Source organism: Lontra canadensis, unplaced genomic scaffold, assembly GCF_010015895.1.
Source record: "Lontra canadensis isolate GAN:19392208 unplaced genomic scaffold, GSC_riverotter_1.0 scaffold4, whole genome shotgun sequence".
In the NCBI taxonomy this organism is placed as follows: Eukaryota; Metazoa; Chordata; class Mammalia; order Carnivora; family Mustelidae; genus Lontra; species Lontra canadensis.
Window position 1 is genome coordinate 193,263 of NW_022630998.1, and position 17,886 is coordinate 211,148.

Consider the following 17,886-nt stretch of genomic DNA (forward strand, 5'->3'; position numbering starts at 1 on the left):
TGTCACAAAATATCTGTTCTGGACTCTACTGCCAGAGGCAGCATTCTGGGCTGAATGAATTATTAAATTAATCCAGGCAGGCCTTCTTACCAGATTCAAATACCTCAAACAGTGGGGCATTTATTAGAAGGATACATGCATGGAAATGCAAGGGAATCTAAAAACTAGGCTTCCAGAACCACAAGACCTACCTGTTCTAGGGGACTCCGGAGCCAGAGAGTTGAGTAGACTCTGCTCTCTGGCCCAGACACCAAAATAATTAGTAGGCAGTTTTTCATAAAGTTTCAGAATTCTAGAGGAACGTCGAAGGAACTTCTCAACCAGGTTCTTTCTATTTCTGCTGAGTAGAGCATTCATAACCAGATATTACCCCCATTGATTTTCAGACCTATGTTCATCAGGACTCTTTCTTGAATTGTTGAAATATCTGAGGAGAACTAGAGACCACAGCCTGCTTCCCTTTTAAAGAGAAGTGGAGAAAGAGGCCTGTCCACATTCAAGCTCCACGAACCCAACGTGGTCACTGCCTTTCCATCTCTGAGGTGAGTACTTCCTCTTTCATACCTGACATGATTGGCAGTGATAACATCCAAACCTAGTTTTCATTTCTTAGTTGGGACATGGTGACAAAAGCTTCTTCTTGTATCTGGGGAATGTCATGATGTTCCCGGAGCATGGATATTCTATACACTCAGAGTGAGATGTAAAGACTGTGGAACATCACATGTCTTCAGTCCCCAAGTAACAATGGCAGCTCCAGCTATCCTGTCATCAACCTGTCATCACCCCCAGCCACTCCTGTGCCTTCTGTTCTGCCTTCCTCCAAGCATCACTTATTTGCTGGGACGTGGCAGCTCTCTCTCACTGTCTTCTGGCTTGAGCAGCCATTACTATTTTTTTCCCCAAGACAGGAACATGATTGGGCCAGTTCTTTTCCCGTCAATTCATGCATTGGAGCATTTTTTCTAGCACCCAGTTCTGATCCAATCTGCCCATATTGGGGAGGGGGAGTTAAGTGATGATTTCATACTAGTTAGACTTGCTAACTTTAAAAAAGTGCACTCCTTTATCTCCTAAGTTTCAGTATTTCCTTCTTGGGACTACAGGTTAGAATGTCTTTTTTTTTTTAAGATTTTACTTATTTATTTATTTATTTGAGAGTGAGTGAGAGAGAGACCATGAACAGGGAGGAGGAGCACAGGGACAAGCAGTCTCCCTGCTGAGTGTAGAGCCTGAGAAGGACTCATTCTCAGAACCCTGAGATCATGACCTGAGCCAAAGACAGATGTCTAACCAACTGAACCACCCAGGCACCCTGGAATATCTTTTAATAAAATATGATTTGAGGGACACCTGGGTGGCTCAGCTGGTTGGACGATTGCCTTCGGCTCAGGTCATGATCCCGGAGTCCCGGGATTGAGTCCCGCATCGGGCTCCCAGCTCCACGGGGAGTCTGCTTCTCTCTCTGACCTTCTCCTTGCTCATGTTCTCTCTCACTGTCTCTCTCTCAAATAAATAAATAAAATCTTTAAAAAAATAAAATAAAATATGATTTGGGGCACCTGGGTGGCTCAGTCAGTTAAGTGTCTGACTCTGGATTTTGGCTCAGGTCATGATCTCAGGGTTGTGAGACTGAGCCCCAGATGCATTAATAAATTAATAATAATAAATCAATAAAATTTTAAAAACAAAATAAAATATGATTTCAGTTAGCCAACTCAACTTTGAAATTCCTCATAATATTTTAGCAAAAGGAGAATAATTTCAGAAATCTATAGTTAGTCTCCTAATTACATTTCCCACCTGCTGGGTTTATGAAAATATGGAGAAGCAGACAGACATTAAAGCCATATAGTGACAACGATGATAACACACTTACCACCTACCACACAGCATGCTAACCATTTTCTCTTACTTTTAAGGCTCACAATAACTATGCAAGGTATTATTATCCCACTAAACCTGAGATGAAACTGAGACACCTAGAAGTTACATATCCCAAGATTCCACAACTGATAAGCATTTTGGAGCTAGCATTTCAGATAGGTCTGAATTTATAGGACTATGAAAAAAGTACTTTGGAATGGAGACCAATGAGAATATTAATAGTCTTTGCTATAAGCTACTTTTTCTTAGTAAATTAGACCTTAACCAGGGGTTTTATGGTTAGCTTGAACTTGGACTTTTTTCCGAGATGTGATAGTATCAAACTTAAGATCTGAGTGACCTAATCCCAGGCCACACAGAAAGGGGAATGGGAATTGGTTTAGCATCCAAAGGAAAGATGCTTTTTAAAATAAATTCTTTCATTTTTAAAAGTTCTGTCTAAATACAGCAAAAATCTACAGCAGAAGTTCACTTTCTGGTCCAGAAGTATTTGTCAAGATTTTTAACAAAAATATTTAGACATGTGTCAGCTACTAGTAACATAAGATGGGACATGATGGTGACTGTTTGAAACAACATTCAACAGATTTTCAGAACTGGAAGAAACATATACGTCTGGTTTTGTGTAGTACACATGGTTTCAAGAAGTTAGATACAAATTACATTTTGTAGGTCGGGGTGTCTATTTTCCTTCTAAATGTTTGCTTTTAGAGAAAATTCTGTAATGGATCCTTTTAGGAAACTAAAGAACTTCCTTTGTGTAGTCTTTAGATGTGAAATGTCGATATTCGCCAGATTTTATTACTCAAGACATTTTTTCAATCATATGTTGCATGTGTTTAAGAAAAATCTGTAAAGGTTCCTCATTTCCTGTAAGGCAATCAGATTTCCTAAAAGTAGCTATACTGCTTTTGATATTTTGTTTGCAAATTACTTTCCTTGTTACTTACCTCTTTCATTCTTCATTCTTTTCTTCTGCCATTTCACCCACATCTTACTATCTGTTCACACACACACACACATAACCACTTATATCTGTTTACCAAATCACATATACACAACCATTTACACACTCACAACCATCCACTCACACCTATCCATGCATCCCAGTCGTACTCATCTAAATACACTTAACTCATATGCATACACATACCACACTTAATAATTCATATTGACTCACACGCTCACATCCATCTATCCTTGCATCACACCTATCTCTTCCTATATCCATACACACACATGTATTCACTCATATTCATGTACAACCCACACTCATTCACTCATACCCATCTGCACACTCACATACATATATTCTCTGTTATATACACTTGTAGACTCATACATATTTCCACCCATAATACAGGCCTACCCATCTACTTGTACTGGTCCTCACATACCGACCAACTACTATCCATCTCCATACTTACACTCATGTATACTCTCACCCATACATACACTCATCAACTTACATCCACCTACTCACATCTAATTGCATCCCCATCTGCTTATAGGCATTCACACACTCAGACCCCTCCTCCACAAACTTTCACATACACCATACACACACCTATCCTTCCTGCCACAAACCAAAGCCCCACAGTTTTTCTAGCACATCATGTTCTTTTAGGTTCCCATTACCTTTGCTTATGGTGCTATCTGTGTCAGCTGGAAATGTCTTTCTCCCTTTGTAACTCCTGTTCTTCTTTGACAAACCAGCCCAAATGACATTGTTATTTTATACACAAATGTGTAAAACTTTACTTGTAACAACCAAACTGTAATCAGCCTGAATGTTCTCGAACAAGTAAAACAAATTATGGTACATGCCTGCCATAGAATAGTACTCGGCCATTAAAAACAGCTAATTATTGAAACAAGCAAAAACTAGATATATCAGCAGGGAATTAAGCTGGGAAAAAAGCCAATCCCAAAAGGTGGTTTACTGCATGATCCCATTTTAAAATGAAAAAATATGTATATATAGAAATGGGGGACAAATTAGTGTGTTTAGGAATAAGAGATGGGGACTTGGAGGGGGCAGTGGGAGGGAGAGAGGTGGGTATAAACTGATAACATGAAACATCAGATGGTGTTGGATCTGTTCAGTATCTTGACTATAGTGGTGCTTATGTTTGTAGGCAGTAAAATTGTACAAAGCTTAATACACACAGACATGAATACAGATCAAAGTGGATTGTATCAATATCAGTATTCTGATTGAAACACTATATCATAATTTTATACTGTGTTACAATTGAGAGAAATCAGACAAGGGGTTAAGGGATCTCTATATTTTTTTTCTTAGAAATGCATGTGCATCCACAATTATCTTAGTAAAATTTGTGATTAAGAATATAATATCATCTCCAGACCTAAGACATTAACATTAATTCTTATTATCTAGATAACAAGACACACTTTAAACGATCACAATGTGATAAAACCAAATGGGATGAGATGCACCTAGGAAAGCATAAACTTCTACAATTAGATCCGCATAGTCAATCACATCAGTGCTGACCGAGGGAGACCTAGCTCAACAGCAGATCACATGGCCACAACTAGGGTTGGGGACACAATGATAAGGCAGACCAAACATTCACCCCAGCTTTAAACAACACACTCTGACATTGAATTACCAAGTTGTTCTTCTTTGTGAGGAGCACACAGACAGGGAAACATGAAAGGAAGTTCCATATTTTGGGTAGCTACATCATGTTAATGTGGTGACTTATCCAGGGCAACCCTCTTCTACCTATGCAGAACTTCCAAATATAACACAGTTACTGATCAAACAGTCTCACCTCTGTATTAAAATCAAATCTACCTCTTTTTTTCTGAGCACTATAGGCAATATCTCCAATGTCCCTGTGCTATTTTTACAGTACATTCCAAATTTCGTTTTTGCTTTTCTCGTATTTACGTACTGCATATACATGGGTATGAAATGGCTGAACGGTAATTGACCATGAACTACTAATGCCATCTAATGGGATTAAACAAAGTGACATTGACACAGCATGTTGGGGGATCCTTTTTATCCTTGGATTCTTTGGCGAGGAAAAAGTTTCTATACCTTTTTCGGTTCAGTGGTTGGGCCTGCAGAATATTGCTAATAAAAGATTAACAGGCGCCTGGGAAACCTCTGACTTCAGCTCAGGTCATGGTCCCAGGGTCCTGGGATCAAGCCCTGCATCGGGCTCTCTGCTCAGCAGGGAGCCTGCTTCCTCCTCTCTCTGTGCCTGCCTCTCTGCCTACTTGTGATCTCTGGCAAATAAATAAATAAAATCTTAAAAAAAAAGGAAATCCATTTTTTAAAAAAGACAGATTAACAAGAGAAAAATAGAGTGTATTAACTGGTGCCTCATACCTACACACAGGATGAGAAACTCTTAGGGTGGTCAGAATTTGATGTTTACATTGCATCTTAACAAAAAACAATAAATTCATGAAGGAGTAACAAGGCAAAGGGATTTAGGCTTTTAGGAGTGGCAAAACATAGGAAGTAAATATATGGGGGGAAACTAATAGAAGATACGGGCTATTTAATGATGTTGTGTGTAGCTTCCTCTTGGTGCTTGGCTCTGAGCTGACAAGAGTAGAGTAGCCTTTGAGTTTCCCTTCCTGATTTGGGAAAGAGAGACGTCTTTACAAATTTATGTCTTGCTTTTAGGCAAATAGAGTGAGAGCAGAGAGCTTTTCTGACATCTTCTTCTTCCCAATTGCCTTCAACTCAAAATAATCCTTATGCCAAAGTGGCATATCTGATACCCTACAATTCCAAATAAGAAATTGCTCTACAAAAGGGAAATGGCTTTTCAGCTCAGAATCCAAACTGATAATGACCTTTCCACCTAAGAACGGTTTAACCATCCAGCTCCATCGTTTGAGAAGACTGCTAGTGGTCCTCACAACACAGTTGAAAAGAGAGAAGGGGACCCTTGTCATGCAGACAGCACAACCCTTAACACAAAATGGAGTCAGTTAGCCATGAGCAGTCAATAAAGACTCTACCTTATGTAATCACTTTGGATGCTAAGACAGAGAATACAGTCAAAGAGGAAAGGGGAATACAAGCTTGACATGTAGACGGGGAAGCTATATAGATCATACTGAGGAGAATGCCAACTCTGAAAGAATTATTTTCCAAGTGACACTGGGTGAGACTCTCCTATATAATATTATGTGAATATTTATGCCTTTGTTACCATAAGGTGAATTGCATTATACTTCTCATTCTAGCAGGCCACCTAATGTGCTGGGATAGAGTCCCCTCAGTGGTGTTTCCAGTGGAGACTAGAGCTGGGTGACTGTGAACTATTAAAATTCTGGGGTATGGTGTGGCCAAAACTAACTGAGTAACATTTTTGCAGAAGTCTGCATTCACAGTGTTGGTCTCTTTCTTTTGGGGTGCTTTAGTTTGCTATTACTGCTATAGCAAAATACAATAAAAAACTAGCAGCTTAAAACAACACAAATTCATTATCTCATAGTTCTCTGTGTCATAGATCCAACATGGGTCTCTTGAGGCTAAAATCAGTGCCAGCAAAGCTGTGTTCATTTTTAGGAGCCCTTTTTGGAGGCCCCATGTCTCCTTGGTCTTCCCAGCTTCTAGAGGCCATACACATTCCTTAGCATATATAGTTCCTTTCCTCCATCTTCAAGTCAACCATGGGTGGTTGGACCCCTTTCTTCTTTGGTTGTCCTACCTCTTTCAGGGAAAGGCTGTCCACTTTTGAGGACTTGTATCATTATATTGGGCTTATCATTTCTAATCCTTCTTCTTCCAGAATATAACAGAGTTAAAATATAAGCCACACTTTTCTAGTGTGAGTGGTCAGCACTGCCTTATGGCTCTAGAGCCAACTGACAGTAGAATCAACCATAGGGTGCCCTTCCTAATGGCACCTTCTCTGTATTGTGTTGGGGTTGTCCTTCCACACCTAAAATGGAGACAGACAGACAGCGGACACAATGAAAGCAAATGCAAGAGAGAGCACAGAAAGTGGTAAAACCGTAAGAAAGTGGAAAAATCAATAATCACACCGTTGATTTTAAATTGTGTTCTTCTTGGTATTTCCTTTTTTTTTTTTGTAAGACAGATTTCTTTTATTATTTTTTCCTAAAATCGTCTGTTTATTTAAAGTTTCCTGATATTTCTGATCCAAGGTATGACTTAAAATACACATGGATCTTTTTGTGTTTACTAAAGGAAAACAGAACAAAGCAGTTTGACACTCTGACTGACTTCCTTGCTCTCTGATAGTTACCAGGCGTGGGGTGGAAAGAGGCTTTCAGTAAATTTTAAACTACTAAGTAGTTTTAAATTTACTAAGTAAATTTAAAAATCAAACTACAAGCTAAGAAGGTTGAAAAATAAAGAGCTGTCACCATATTTCCTGTTTGGCCTGGGCTCTGGGGACAGAGAGGATGGACAGGTTCCCCCAAGATCCCAGAGGACGCCTTCTAGTGGTTTTCTTCAGCAGGGGAGAGCCTATGTAAGATTCCTGAGCAATGAAAGGATGTTGTATGGAGCACTCTGAACCATTAGGGATCTCAGACCATCTGGCCTGTGAAAGGGTGCTTTGTTCATGAGAGTCAGAGATGTCAAATGGAATGACAATAGCTTTTTGATGACTTATTTACATAGGAGGACCAGAGATGTGGGGGGAAGAGCAACAAAGAACCCGCGTTCAGAAACAGCCTTCACCCCATGGCCGTACATAAACTCCCAGGTCTCCAGAGCCACCACCAGGGAAGTCATGCTGATCAGACCAGAAAATAGAGGTGCATTCATTACACACACAGCAGAAGCCCAGCCTCATGGGCTCAGCCCTGTTTTTGACTTTCTTCCCAGGGACTTTCCTGAGAAACAGCTTTGGGTGGAGAGAGCATTAACAAAGGGTGTTGATGTCTGCAATGAATGGTAATGACGATCAATTAACGTGTCAGCCAGGCTCTAGGAGGCACGGACCTCCCGGAGGTGGGTCACACTAAGGCATGATTTTGAGGCTGTTGTCTGGTAAGTGGGTGATGTGGTTAAGAAAAGGTTCCTCCAGGATACAGGGAGGTCCATCTCCTGTTGGCCAACCTCTCCCTTCAAAGGCAGCTGTATTCTTCTTTGTGCTTCTTTCCACCTGGACACACCAATCCAGTGATTGTCCTTCTGATACTACCACCCTGTGGTTTGCAAGTCTGTGCCAAAGATATCCCACTGGGTAACGCACTGAGATGATAAATCAAGAGCAAGAAGACAGTGGGAACCGTGTGCAAACATATCAGGTGATGGGGGCTAGGAAACACATGCACCTATTTACAGTTTTTAAATTCTGAAACAATATCTATCCTTTCCCCCACTATGTTTTATCGTAATACATCAACTTTAGATACTTGATGGATATCTGATACCTCATTCTAGGTTGAGAGGGAATTACTGGCTGTTCTTATACATTTTCAGTTCAAACTAATTTGTAAGTGGTACTTGACAAAATGGCTAGTTTGTCAGAAAGAAAAAGTGCCCCAGATTCTGTAATCTATACAGGGAAGCGTAATTCTCTTAGGAAGTATTTCCAGCCCAAATCTTGGAAATCTAGCAATATATTGTTAATGGTTTGTTGATGTTCTTTTGACTGAATGATTCTTTCTTTAGATTAATAACTTAAGCAATCCAGCATTCTTCATGTGAGGGATCATTTAATGGTAAATCAAGAACCGTTGGCTTAAGCAGACGAGTAGCTCTTGTTATATCATCGGTAACTAAATAATTATGGGAATGCTTCCAAAAAGTTCAGATGGTCTCCAAACACATTTCTTTTTTGTGTTTGTCTTTTTTTCTTTTTTCCTTTCTTTGGTTCTACCATCTCTCTTGTGGCTGATCTAAACACTGGCTGTTTGATTTTTTTTTTCTCTCTGAAATTAGATGCATCATTTCCTGTGACCTTCCATTAATGTATGAAAATTCCTCCTCAGGTCACTGGTTCTTTCTTTTCCCTTTGGATATTCCTTTCCTCTTAGAAATAAGTCTTTCAGCCTCACTCTGCTGTCATTATGAAGCTTTGTTTCTGAATTTTTACCAATAAATCTGTCATGCTTTTAGTAAATATTTCTCACAGAAAAGCCTTCAACTGGATTCCCAGTTAACTGAGGGCAAGTGCTCCTTTAAGTGATATTCAAATATTTAATTGAGGATAAAAATAGGGGAAAGGGACACTTTAAAATGAGGATATGGTCAGGAACTCAAATGCCTTTGAGAATCAAGGATGAATTACAAATAAATAAAGCAAAGGACTGATGAGAAACTTTGGAAGAGTGAAGACTGGCTGTCTGAGCCACAGGCCCAGCCTTTATTCAGTATCAGTTAATGTGGGTTGTTGCCACATTGGAATGTGGGTCTGTATGGCTAGCTCTCCCACTTTCTCAAAAGAAACCAAAATCCTGATTTTGTGTGACAACTCCCAACTTTAAAATAATGGCACCTAATTCATACTTTTGTTAAAAAAAAGATAAACTTTTTTATTTTAGATTGAGTGAGAGTGGGGAAGGGCAGAGGGAGAGAATCTTCAAGCAGACTCCCTACTAAACGTGGAACCCGATGTGGGGCTTGATCCCATAACCCCTGAGTTCATGACTTGAATTGAAACCAAGAATCAGATGCTTAAACTACTGAGGCACCCAGGCCTCCCTAAACTTTTTTTTAAAGTAAGTTCTATGCCCACCGTGAAGTCCAATGTGGGGGCTGAACTCACAACCCAAGATCAAGATCAGAGCTGAGATCACGAGTCAGATACCCAACCAAATGAGACACCCAGGCACCCAAAACCATTTTTAACTCTAGGAAGGTCAAAAAGAACTTATTAATGGGCCAAATTTGGCGTATGACCTACTGCCTTAAAGTCTTACGAAAGAGCTATTTGGAATAGAACTATTTTTATTAGGATTTTTGCCCAATGCCAGAAAAGATGGTTTGTATGCTTGTTTATGATTCAACAGCTTGACTCCCCCACTGTTTTTTGTCTACACTTTGAATTTCTATACACGATAGGATTCTAATGTGATTGTACTGACGGTTTCCATAACCAGTTCTCCACCCCTCCAAATGTCAATGTTACAATTACGTGGTCATACCTGTGTGGCGTTCGTGACTCTCGAGTACTCTGTGATTTGGAAGCTCAATATAGAGTGAAAATTACAGGCTCGATCTAACAACAGCCTTCATAGAGTGATATTATGAGCTTTAACAACATAAAATGTCCTTACCGAAAGCTCTACTTAGAAGTGTAAAGAGCACATTTCTCCCATTTTCTGTTTGCATGGCTCTCCTAACACCATAGACTATTATGTCTACACACCTGACAATTAGAGTGAATGAAGGTGAAGAAACTTACTTCTTGGTTTAAAATTCTTCACAGTGAAGGAGAGACAAGGAAGGTAAATTTTCATTAGCTATTCAGAATCAGCCTGGAATTGCCAACAGGCACAGCCAAATTCCCTTGAAGCCATATGCCTCAGGGTCAGTGGCTTTTTTGAACGTGTTTCTATTAGTTTACCTTTCAGCGCTGCTCCTGTCTTTCCCAAACCAGTCCACCTCCAGTTCCTAGTTGCTCTCACCTGGTCTTTTGTCACTCCCATTAGAATTTTTGAGGACCACAGGTGCTACTGTCCTAGTGGCTATGCAAAGGGGAGTGCAGGGAATCAACCAGAGTGACCTTGACCTCTCCCCTCACCCCCCTTCCCTGGTCATCCATGATCTAGGAACGGGATCACTTTGACTCCCTACGTGACAGTGGTGGCCTTATGGCTGGGCAGTCAGCTGCAGAAGACAATCATGTAAAATGAAAGAAAATATGAATATGCTTAAAAAGGTAGATTTCCTCTTTTGGTTTCATTCAATCGGTCACAAAAGGAAAAGCAACGTTTTCTAGTTCTTGAAGCATGATGATGATGTAAAATTAAAAATTTGTTTTCAGTGGTCTGAAAGTTGAGGATTGAATGTTAAACACAATATTTTCTTTCTTTCTTTTTTTTTTTAAAGATTTTATTTGTTTATTTGACAGAGAGAGATATATAGAGAGAGGGAACACAAGCAGGGGGCGTGGGAGAGGGAGAAGCAGGCTTTCCACTGAGCAGGGAGCCCAATGTGGTCTTCGATCCCAGGACCCTGGGATCATGATCTGAGCTGAAGGTAGATGCTTAATGACTGAGCTACCTGGGTGCTCAGCACCATATGATTTTCTAAGCTGCTATGGAAGAATTCATTTGAGTTTATATTTATTGCAATACTGAGGACCTATGCAGCTTGAATATCACAGATTCTTATTACTTATTTTCTGAGGGTGGTTGTATCAGTCATAAGACAAGAAACCATGCCAATTATTTGATTACAATGTCATATAAAGAGTTGTTAACCAGGAAGAAAGTCGTTACCTAGAGAGCAACTTGCAGGATGAAAGAACACAACTCTATGAAGGAGACAGTAGATACCATTCCTAGGGTTGAAGTATCAAAGGGAAGAGGTTAGGATTAATCCTGTCTATTATGGAGCACGTGGAGTCCGAGAGTGAGCGTAGGGAAGCTGAATACAGAAAAGAGCATTTGGAATACACAGATAATGTTAATAATTGTCACAACAGATGCACTCTAGCTCCTTCCAAAGCTTGTAGAAAAAATAAGTTTTTATTTTCCTGAAACAAAATATGTCATTCAAATTTGTTCCCCAAAAAAGAATTCTAGGAAAGGAAGATCATGAATGAATTTCTTAAGGACCATTGGTTCATATTTATAGTTTCAATTTTTGTATTTCTGATTTTCAGGAAAAAGTATATGTTTAGTAAGTCAATTTTGGCCCCCAAGGTGTACTATCTCAAAAAAATTTTTTTTCACTTTTCATAAAAGTAGACTCTGAAGTTTGAAATATCGCTGTTAGAATTCATTTTATGCTAAGCCAATGGCAGCTATTAAAATACAATGGTATCTCATTAGAATTAGGTTCTAGTTATAGTTTTCATGCAAGGAAAAGACTGTTTAAAAGTGGCTACAATACAGTTAGATATTTATTTCTCTTATGTAAATAAAGGCCAAGGGTGACACTTGAGAGCTTGTATGGTGACTCCACCATTATTAGGGACTCAAGTCCATCCAGGTATCTACTCCATCATGTTAGGAGTCACATGAATGTAGTCTGTAGTCTGTTCCATAATGGCTGCTAGAGCTCCAGCCATCACATCCATGTTTTAAGTATCAGTTTGAAGGAAGAAAAGAGGAGCACAATGTAGACATGTCTTATATAATTCTGCAAAGGGGCCTGCACATTTGAAGTTGGGAAATCATGTGCCCAGCTAAAAATTGGGGCTCTCTAAATCTGAGGAAGTTGGACAAAGTTACTACTGGTGGGGGACTAGATGTCTTTGCCAGACTGTGGGAGGGATATTACCTCATCAGTCATAAGCCTTGGTGTGAATAAGTCTATCAGCTCCTTTTTGAAAAAGGGAGAGTTCAAAAGTAAGGAAGACTAGCGAGCATATAAGGACACCAGGCAGGGGAGAATGGAGCCTGCTGAATGGGGTGGATGGAGGATATTGAAGACAAACCTCCTCTATTTTATAATTTTGCTCAGAGCCAGCACCAGCTTAACTCCATATTTCTTAATTATTCATTTGTCCATTTAAAGAATTTGGATTCTATACTAACAGGGAAGGGGGCATGCATTGCTTACATTCGTTTTGTTTCAAAAGACTAAATTTTTAAAAAAGATTTAATCCTTTGATTATGCTCTCCCCCCCCCCTTTTTTAATAGGGAAACACCTTCTATGCCAAAATGGGTTTGGATTTCCATGGTTATTATATTCATCCTTGTGAGTGTCTCTCCCTTCTCGTGAACCCCAAAGGGCATGGAAAAATGGCATCATATTGATAAAATGTGATGCCTTCCAAGACATTCTTTAAATATCCTATGTGCAAATATGGTCAAAATGGATAATTCAGACCAACTGGAGTGAACATTTCTCCACGGTTGCTTGGGGTAGAGCTGGCTGGCTTTGCAAAGTAGTTCTCTTTATAAACTCGCAACGTTGCTTTACGCTGTGTCTGTGTGGCAAGCCAGTTTCTTAAGTGATTTAACTGTATGTATTTAGTATTTTCCAGTACTTTTGCTTTTAGAACTAACATATAGGGGAGAGTGGCTGGCCGTGCTAGGCCTTGCCAGAATCCTGGGTGGAAAGAAACAACGCAAGACTCTCCATTAGATGCTGCGGTTCCCAAAGATTTCACTTCTTCCAGCTACCTCTTCTTTCATATTTTGAAAACTTTAAGCACAGTAAGATAACAATTTTAGGAGGACATTGAAGGAGGAAAGAGATAGTGGAAAAATTTATTAAGATACAATCAGGAATGTCATGACGCGCTCAGGTTTGTTGCAGAGAAAATATGTATAGCAGGAAAATGCCTGCACGCTGCAAGAACCATCCCTAATCGAAATGATGAAGGGGCCGCGAAGGGAGCAACCGTCTGGCCTCTTGGGGCAGCTTTTGCTTTCACCCTGCGCTCATTATACCACCCCAGGTCTCCCTGGCCCATCCCCACGTCTAGGTAATAACACAGACTTCTCCCAGGGACGTTGGTGCGATCGGGAATAGGATCTGTATTGCACAGGCTGCAAATGGGCGACGTCATCGAGAAAACCACTTCCAGCAAACTAAAATGAGCCCTGTCGCTTTGGGGAAAATGCTGTCTCCAGGAACCCCAATCTCTCTTTCCTGCTTTTTCCATCACAGGGCCTTGTGCCCCACACACCCATTCCCCCGCCCCCTCCGTGCCCTGTTTTCCTCCTCCCCTTGACACTTCCTTCTCCTCAAGGGCAGTGTAAGGCCGATGGGAGCTTAGTTGCCTTCCCATGAGACGTTTGCATCCTACATTAAAACCGGAATAAAAACTAAAGAGAAGAAGCTCTGTCAGTTGAATGTGAGGCAGAATGAATCATGGAAAGAGCCGACTGCTAGAGCCAAAGAGAGCTGGAATGGGTTCTGTCACTTAAAGACGGACTGTCGTGGGCAAGTTTCTTGTCTTTTCTGACTCATAGTGTCTTCACTTGTAAAACTGAAACAATCATACCTGCCTTCTTTTTGAGAATTGACTGAAACACTGTATATAACAAATTTATACAATATCTGATACATAGTTGGTTTTCAGTAAATACTCGTCCTCTCACCTGATCCTAAGGGAGACAGGAGTTGCTGGGGTGAGTTATGGGGCCTCCCCAGTATTCTGATCTGCTGGGAGCCGTGTGTGTGTGTTCGTTTCTGTGTATGTGTGTGTGTGTGTGAGAGAGAGAGAGAGAAACTGTGAGTAAGTTTAGGGGGAGTAAGGTTATGTAATTGCATTGATTTCTCCTGTCTTCTTAAGTCCTTTTGTTATCTGCAGCGTTCTGGTATGAAGGAAAATGGAAAGGAAAACAAGGATCCTTGATAAACAAGATGTCCGAACCAAGGAAGCAGAGTGATTCGGAGATTATTTCCCCCACATGCTGATCAAAACCTCATGAAATCATCTTCCTAGGTTCCTTTTGTTTTTTAGACCCCCTTTCTCTTTTGGATGGTGCCAGGCAGGGGACACATTTTGTTTGCGTGAGCTTCATTTTCTGTGCTGGCTATCCTGCGGCCAGCATTCTTTTGTCACATGTGTTACTATCACTGTCTTAGGATCTGTCAAAATGAAGAATCGCTTGCTTTCTGTGCCAGTGCTGATCTGATAGTCTGTCTTATTTGCAAAGATCCAGGCCTTCCTCGGCACCAAAATACAGAAACGAGGCATAGGTCTTAGAGCTCTTTTTGTCCTTCATCAAACGCAATGCCCAGTGTTGTGATATTACCAGCAGCCTGAACTCAGGGGTCTCCTGGTCTGCAGGGTCCAGCCTCAGGTCAGGAGCTGCTCCCTGTGTGTTGGGGGGTCGGTGATACAGAGCCTCTCACCCAGACCCTAATCCCTCTTCAGGAAATGAAGGAGGCCCTAAAACGCCTAATGGTAATCTTTCTTGGACCCTACAGAATAATCTCCACCCTGGGTGAAACGGACTCTTGCCTCTCTCCAGGGTAAAAACTCCTTACCCTTCTGCCCATGATGAGATTTTATCAACCTGCCCTTCTGTTTTTTTGGGGAAAATCATGAGCCATATTTTTACAAAAATAATTTTGAAGATAGATAATATCTATCTTAATATCTAGTATGGAATATAATTATGTATGATTAAATATAATAATACATTAATGAATTATTATTGATAACATAATTTAAATTTAAAATAATTTTAAATAATAAATAATAAATATAATAGATACCATAACAATATATAATACATAAATATAAAGTATATTTATAGATAACAGATATTATCTATATATCTATCTTCCATATTATAGTTATCATATATTATATATGATAATATATTCTATAATACATAACTATAATATAGAAATAGATAATATTTATCCAAATGTATATTATTTGTGTTATCTAATATTAAATGAGTATCTATATTATCTATCAGTATAGCTATAGATACAGATAGAGATAGAGATAATACAAGGAATTAAGTACAATAGTTACATAAAGAACATCAAGCAAAATCTAAGCATCTTCATCCCCAGGAAAATCTACAGATAATTTACCAGGAAAGGTTGTAGGCCAGGGTTGCATTCTTGGTTTGACATCTATGGCCCCAATTTATTCACACTCCATTCCCATCATAAAGAAAAGTGGATACATGTTAGGTTATAAGAAGTTTACCCCCTCTGTGGGTTTTCCTGATAATATTCATAATATTCACTATCGAATTCCTTTGGCAGGTGTTCTTAAGGTTAGGCTAATGGGCATTCATTAAGTCGGGCCTGTTACCATATCTTGAATAAAATACATATTATGACCAAAGATATTTGACCAATTATTTCAATAAAATTTGCTTCACTTGGGATAGTAAGATCTTTGCCTTTAATACCACAGGCTTCCGAGAACTGTCAAAAGGATCCATGACACTTAAAAAGTTAAGAATGCTTAAGAGAGTAGAAAATATCTTTCTACATTATCAGCAGTTTCATTAATTGAGTTGTCACAGGTCTTAGTTCTGTCTTCTGTGGTCTCACCATCATGCCTCTGTTGGATTGTGCCGTGTGTGATTGTTGATCTTTGGGCAGAACCCTACTTTCAATACAGTAATAGTGCGATTCATAGTGGAAATTTTCTTCAAATTTATTTCAGCATTGACTGAACAGCTCTTTTGTGCTAGTTACTATCTAGCCAAAGAGGACACTAGGTCAAAAACATATATATATTACTGCTCTTCACCAACTTATGATCAAAGGGATGTGTGTGTGTTTGTGTGTGTGTGTGTAATGAGTTCTTGATTTATGTTTCCCCCACAGATCTTGGAGGCATCTGAGGTTTAATGAGGACTTTCCAGCATTCCAGACTGCTGCCCTGCAATGAAGCTGTGAGTCAGAGTCTCTGGGTCTAAGAAGTTGGCAGCAATGTGGAACCCCAGGACAGCCAACCTGACTAACCTTCAGTCCGAGCAGAATCCCAAAATGAGTCTGGCCTGAAATCAGAGCAAGCCTAGAGAAAGACTTGCTTGTTAATGGAAACAGGAAAGGAGAGAAGGACTTGCAACAAATTGCAGCAGACTTTCCACCATTCTAAAGAGCCCACCTTCCTTATCAACCAGGCCCTTCTCTGTGGTGACTCCCATTCTAGCCTTTTGCCAGACACAGAGAATGTCGGTCATGCAGGAAAAATAAAGACAGGACCTCAGAAAGCGAGACCTGGAATGGTAATACTCTCAAAACAGTCCAGTAGGAGAATTATGTCAGAAAGTCAGCCCAGCCCCCCGGTGATCCCATCCCGCAGGCCTGGATTCCGGGTGTGCTATATCTGTGGCCGAGAATTTGGGTCCCAGTCAATTGCCATTCATGAACCCCAGTGCTTGGAGAAGTGGCGGATTGAAAACAGCAAGTTGCCCAAGAACCTGAGGAGGCCAGAGCCCTCCAAACCTCAGCCTCTCGGGGGCAGTGGGTCCTACGGTCTTCAGGCAGTGAACGAGGCAGCGTTCCAAAGTTCCCAGGCTCAGCTGCTGCCCTGCGAATACTGTGGCCGCACGTTCTTGTCAGATCGGCTTCCCGTTCACCAGAGAAGCTGCAAGCCCAAGGATGATGGGACCAGAGCACCAACCCTCAGCAGTTCTGATGATCGTGCTGGTCCCAGGAAGGCTGCTGGTGGCATCCCTGTCCGACCACAGACTCTCATCTGCTACATTTGTGGTAGGGAGTTTGGCACTCTGTCCCTTCCCATTCATGAGCCCAAATGCCTGGAAAAGTGGAAAATAGAAAATGACCGGCTCCCCAGGGAGCTCCGCCGACCACTCCCACAGAAGCTTCAGCCACTTCCCACTGGACAGTCCAACCAAGGCGGGCCAAGTCAAACCCAGCTGGTGCCCTGTCCACACTGTGGCCGGACCTTTGCCCCGGACCGCCTTCTGGTACACCAGAGGAGCTGTAAAGCTCAACCTAGTGGGCCAAAGATTCAGAATTTAACCTTGGGGAGTAAAGATGCCCTAAAAGAGTCCGCTAATTCCAAACAGCAAAGGAACATGGTGGCACCCACGGTGACTGATAAGGTAATTCATGCCTTGTGAGATGCATTGAGTGGACCCATGGGTACATTGAGAGAAAACTATCCCCAGGGGATATGAAAGAAATGAGAGAATGAGAGAAAACTATCCCTAGAATCAGCTGCCTCAGCCCCTAGAATGGTTTCTTTCAATGCCTTGCCTCTGTCTCAGTGCAGCCTGTCCTGGTTGACCCCTGTCGGACCCTCTATCTTGGTTGGCAAAGTCGATCAAAGAACATCCCTGCCCGGTGGGTTTATAGTCCTCTTCCACTCGGCCCTCTCAAAGAAAGAGAGATGGACGTCCTTCTTCCCTGATTCCTCATACCAATAATCCTTGGGAGAGACTGTTAT

The 17,886-nt window shown here is 40.8% G+C and overlaps 1 protein-coding gene across 1 annotated transcript in view; it reads left to right on the forward strand.

Annotated features, from left to right (window-relative positions):
* The window catches only part of LOC116859162 (zinc finger protein 474-like), a 55,898-nt gene that overhangs the window by 9,655 nt on the left and 28,357 nt on the right, over positions 1–17,886 (forward strand). Inside the window, exon 2 of the mRNA XM_032844243.1 lies at positions 16,296–17,542. Within this exon, the coding sequence (XP_032700134.1) occupies positions 16,508–17,542 (1,035 nt within the window). The 5' untranslated portion in view covers positions 16,296–16,507. The remainder of the gene's footprint in view (positions 1–16,295; positions 17,543–17,886) is intronic.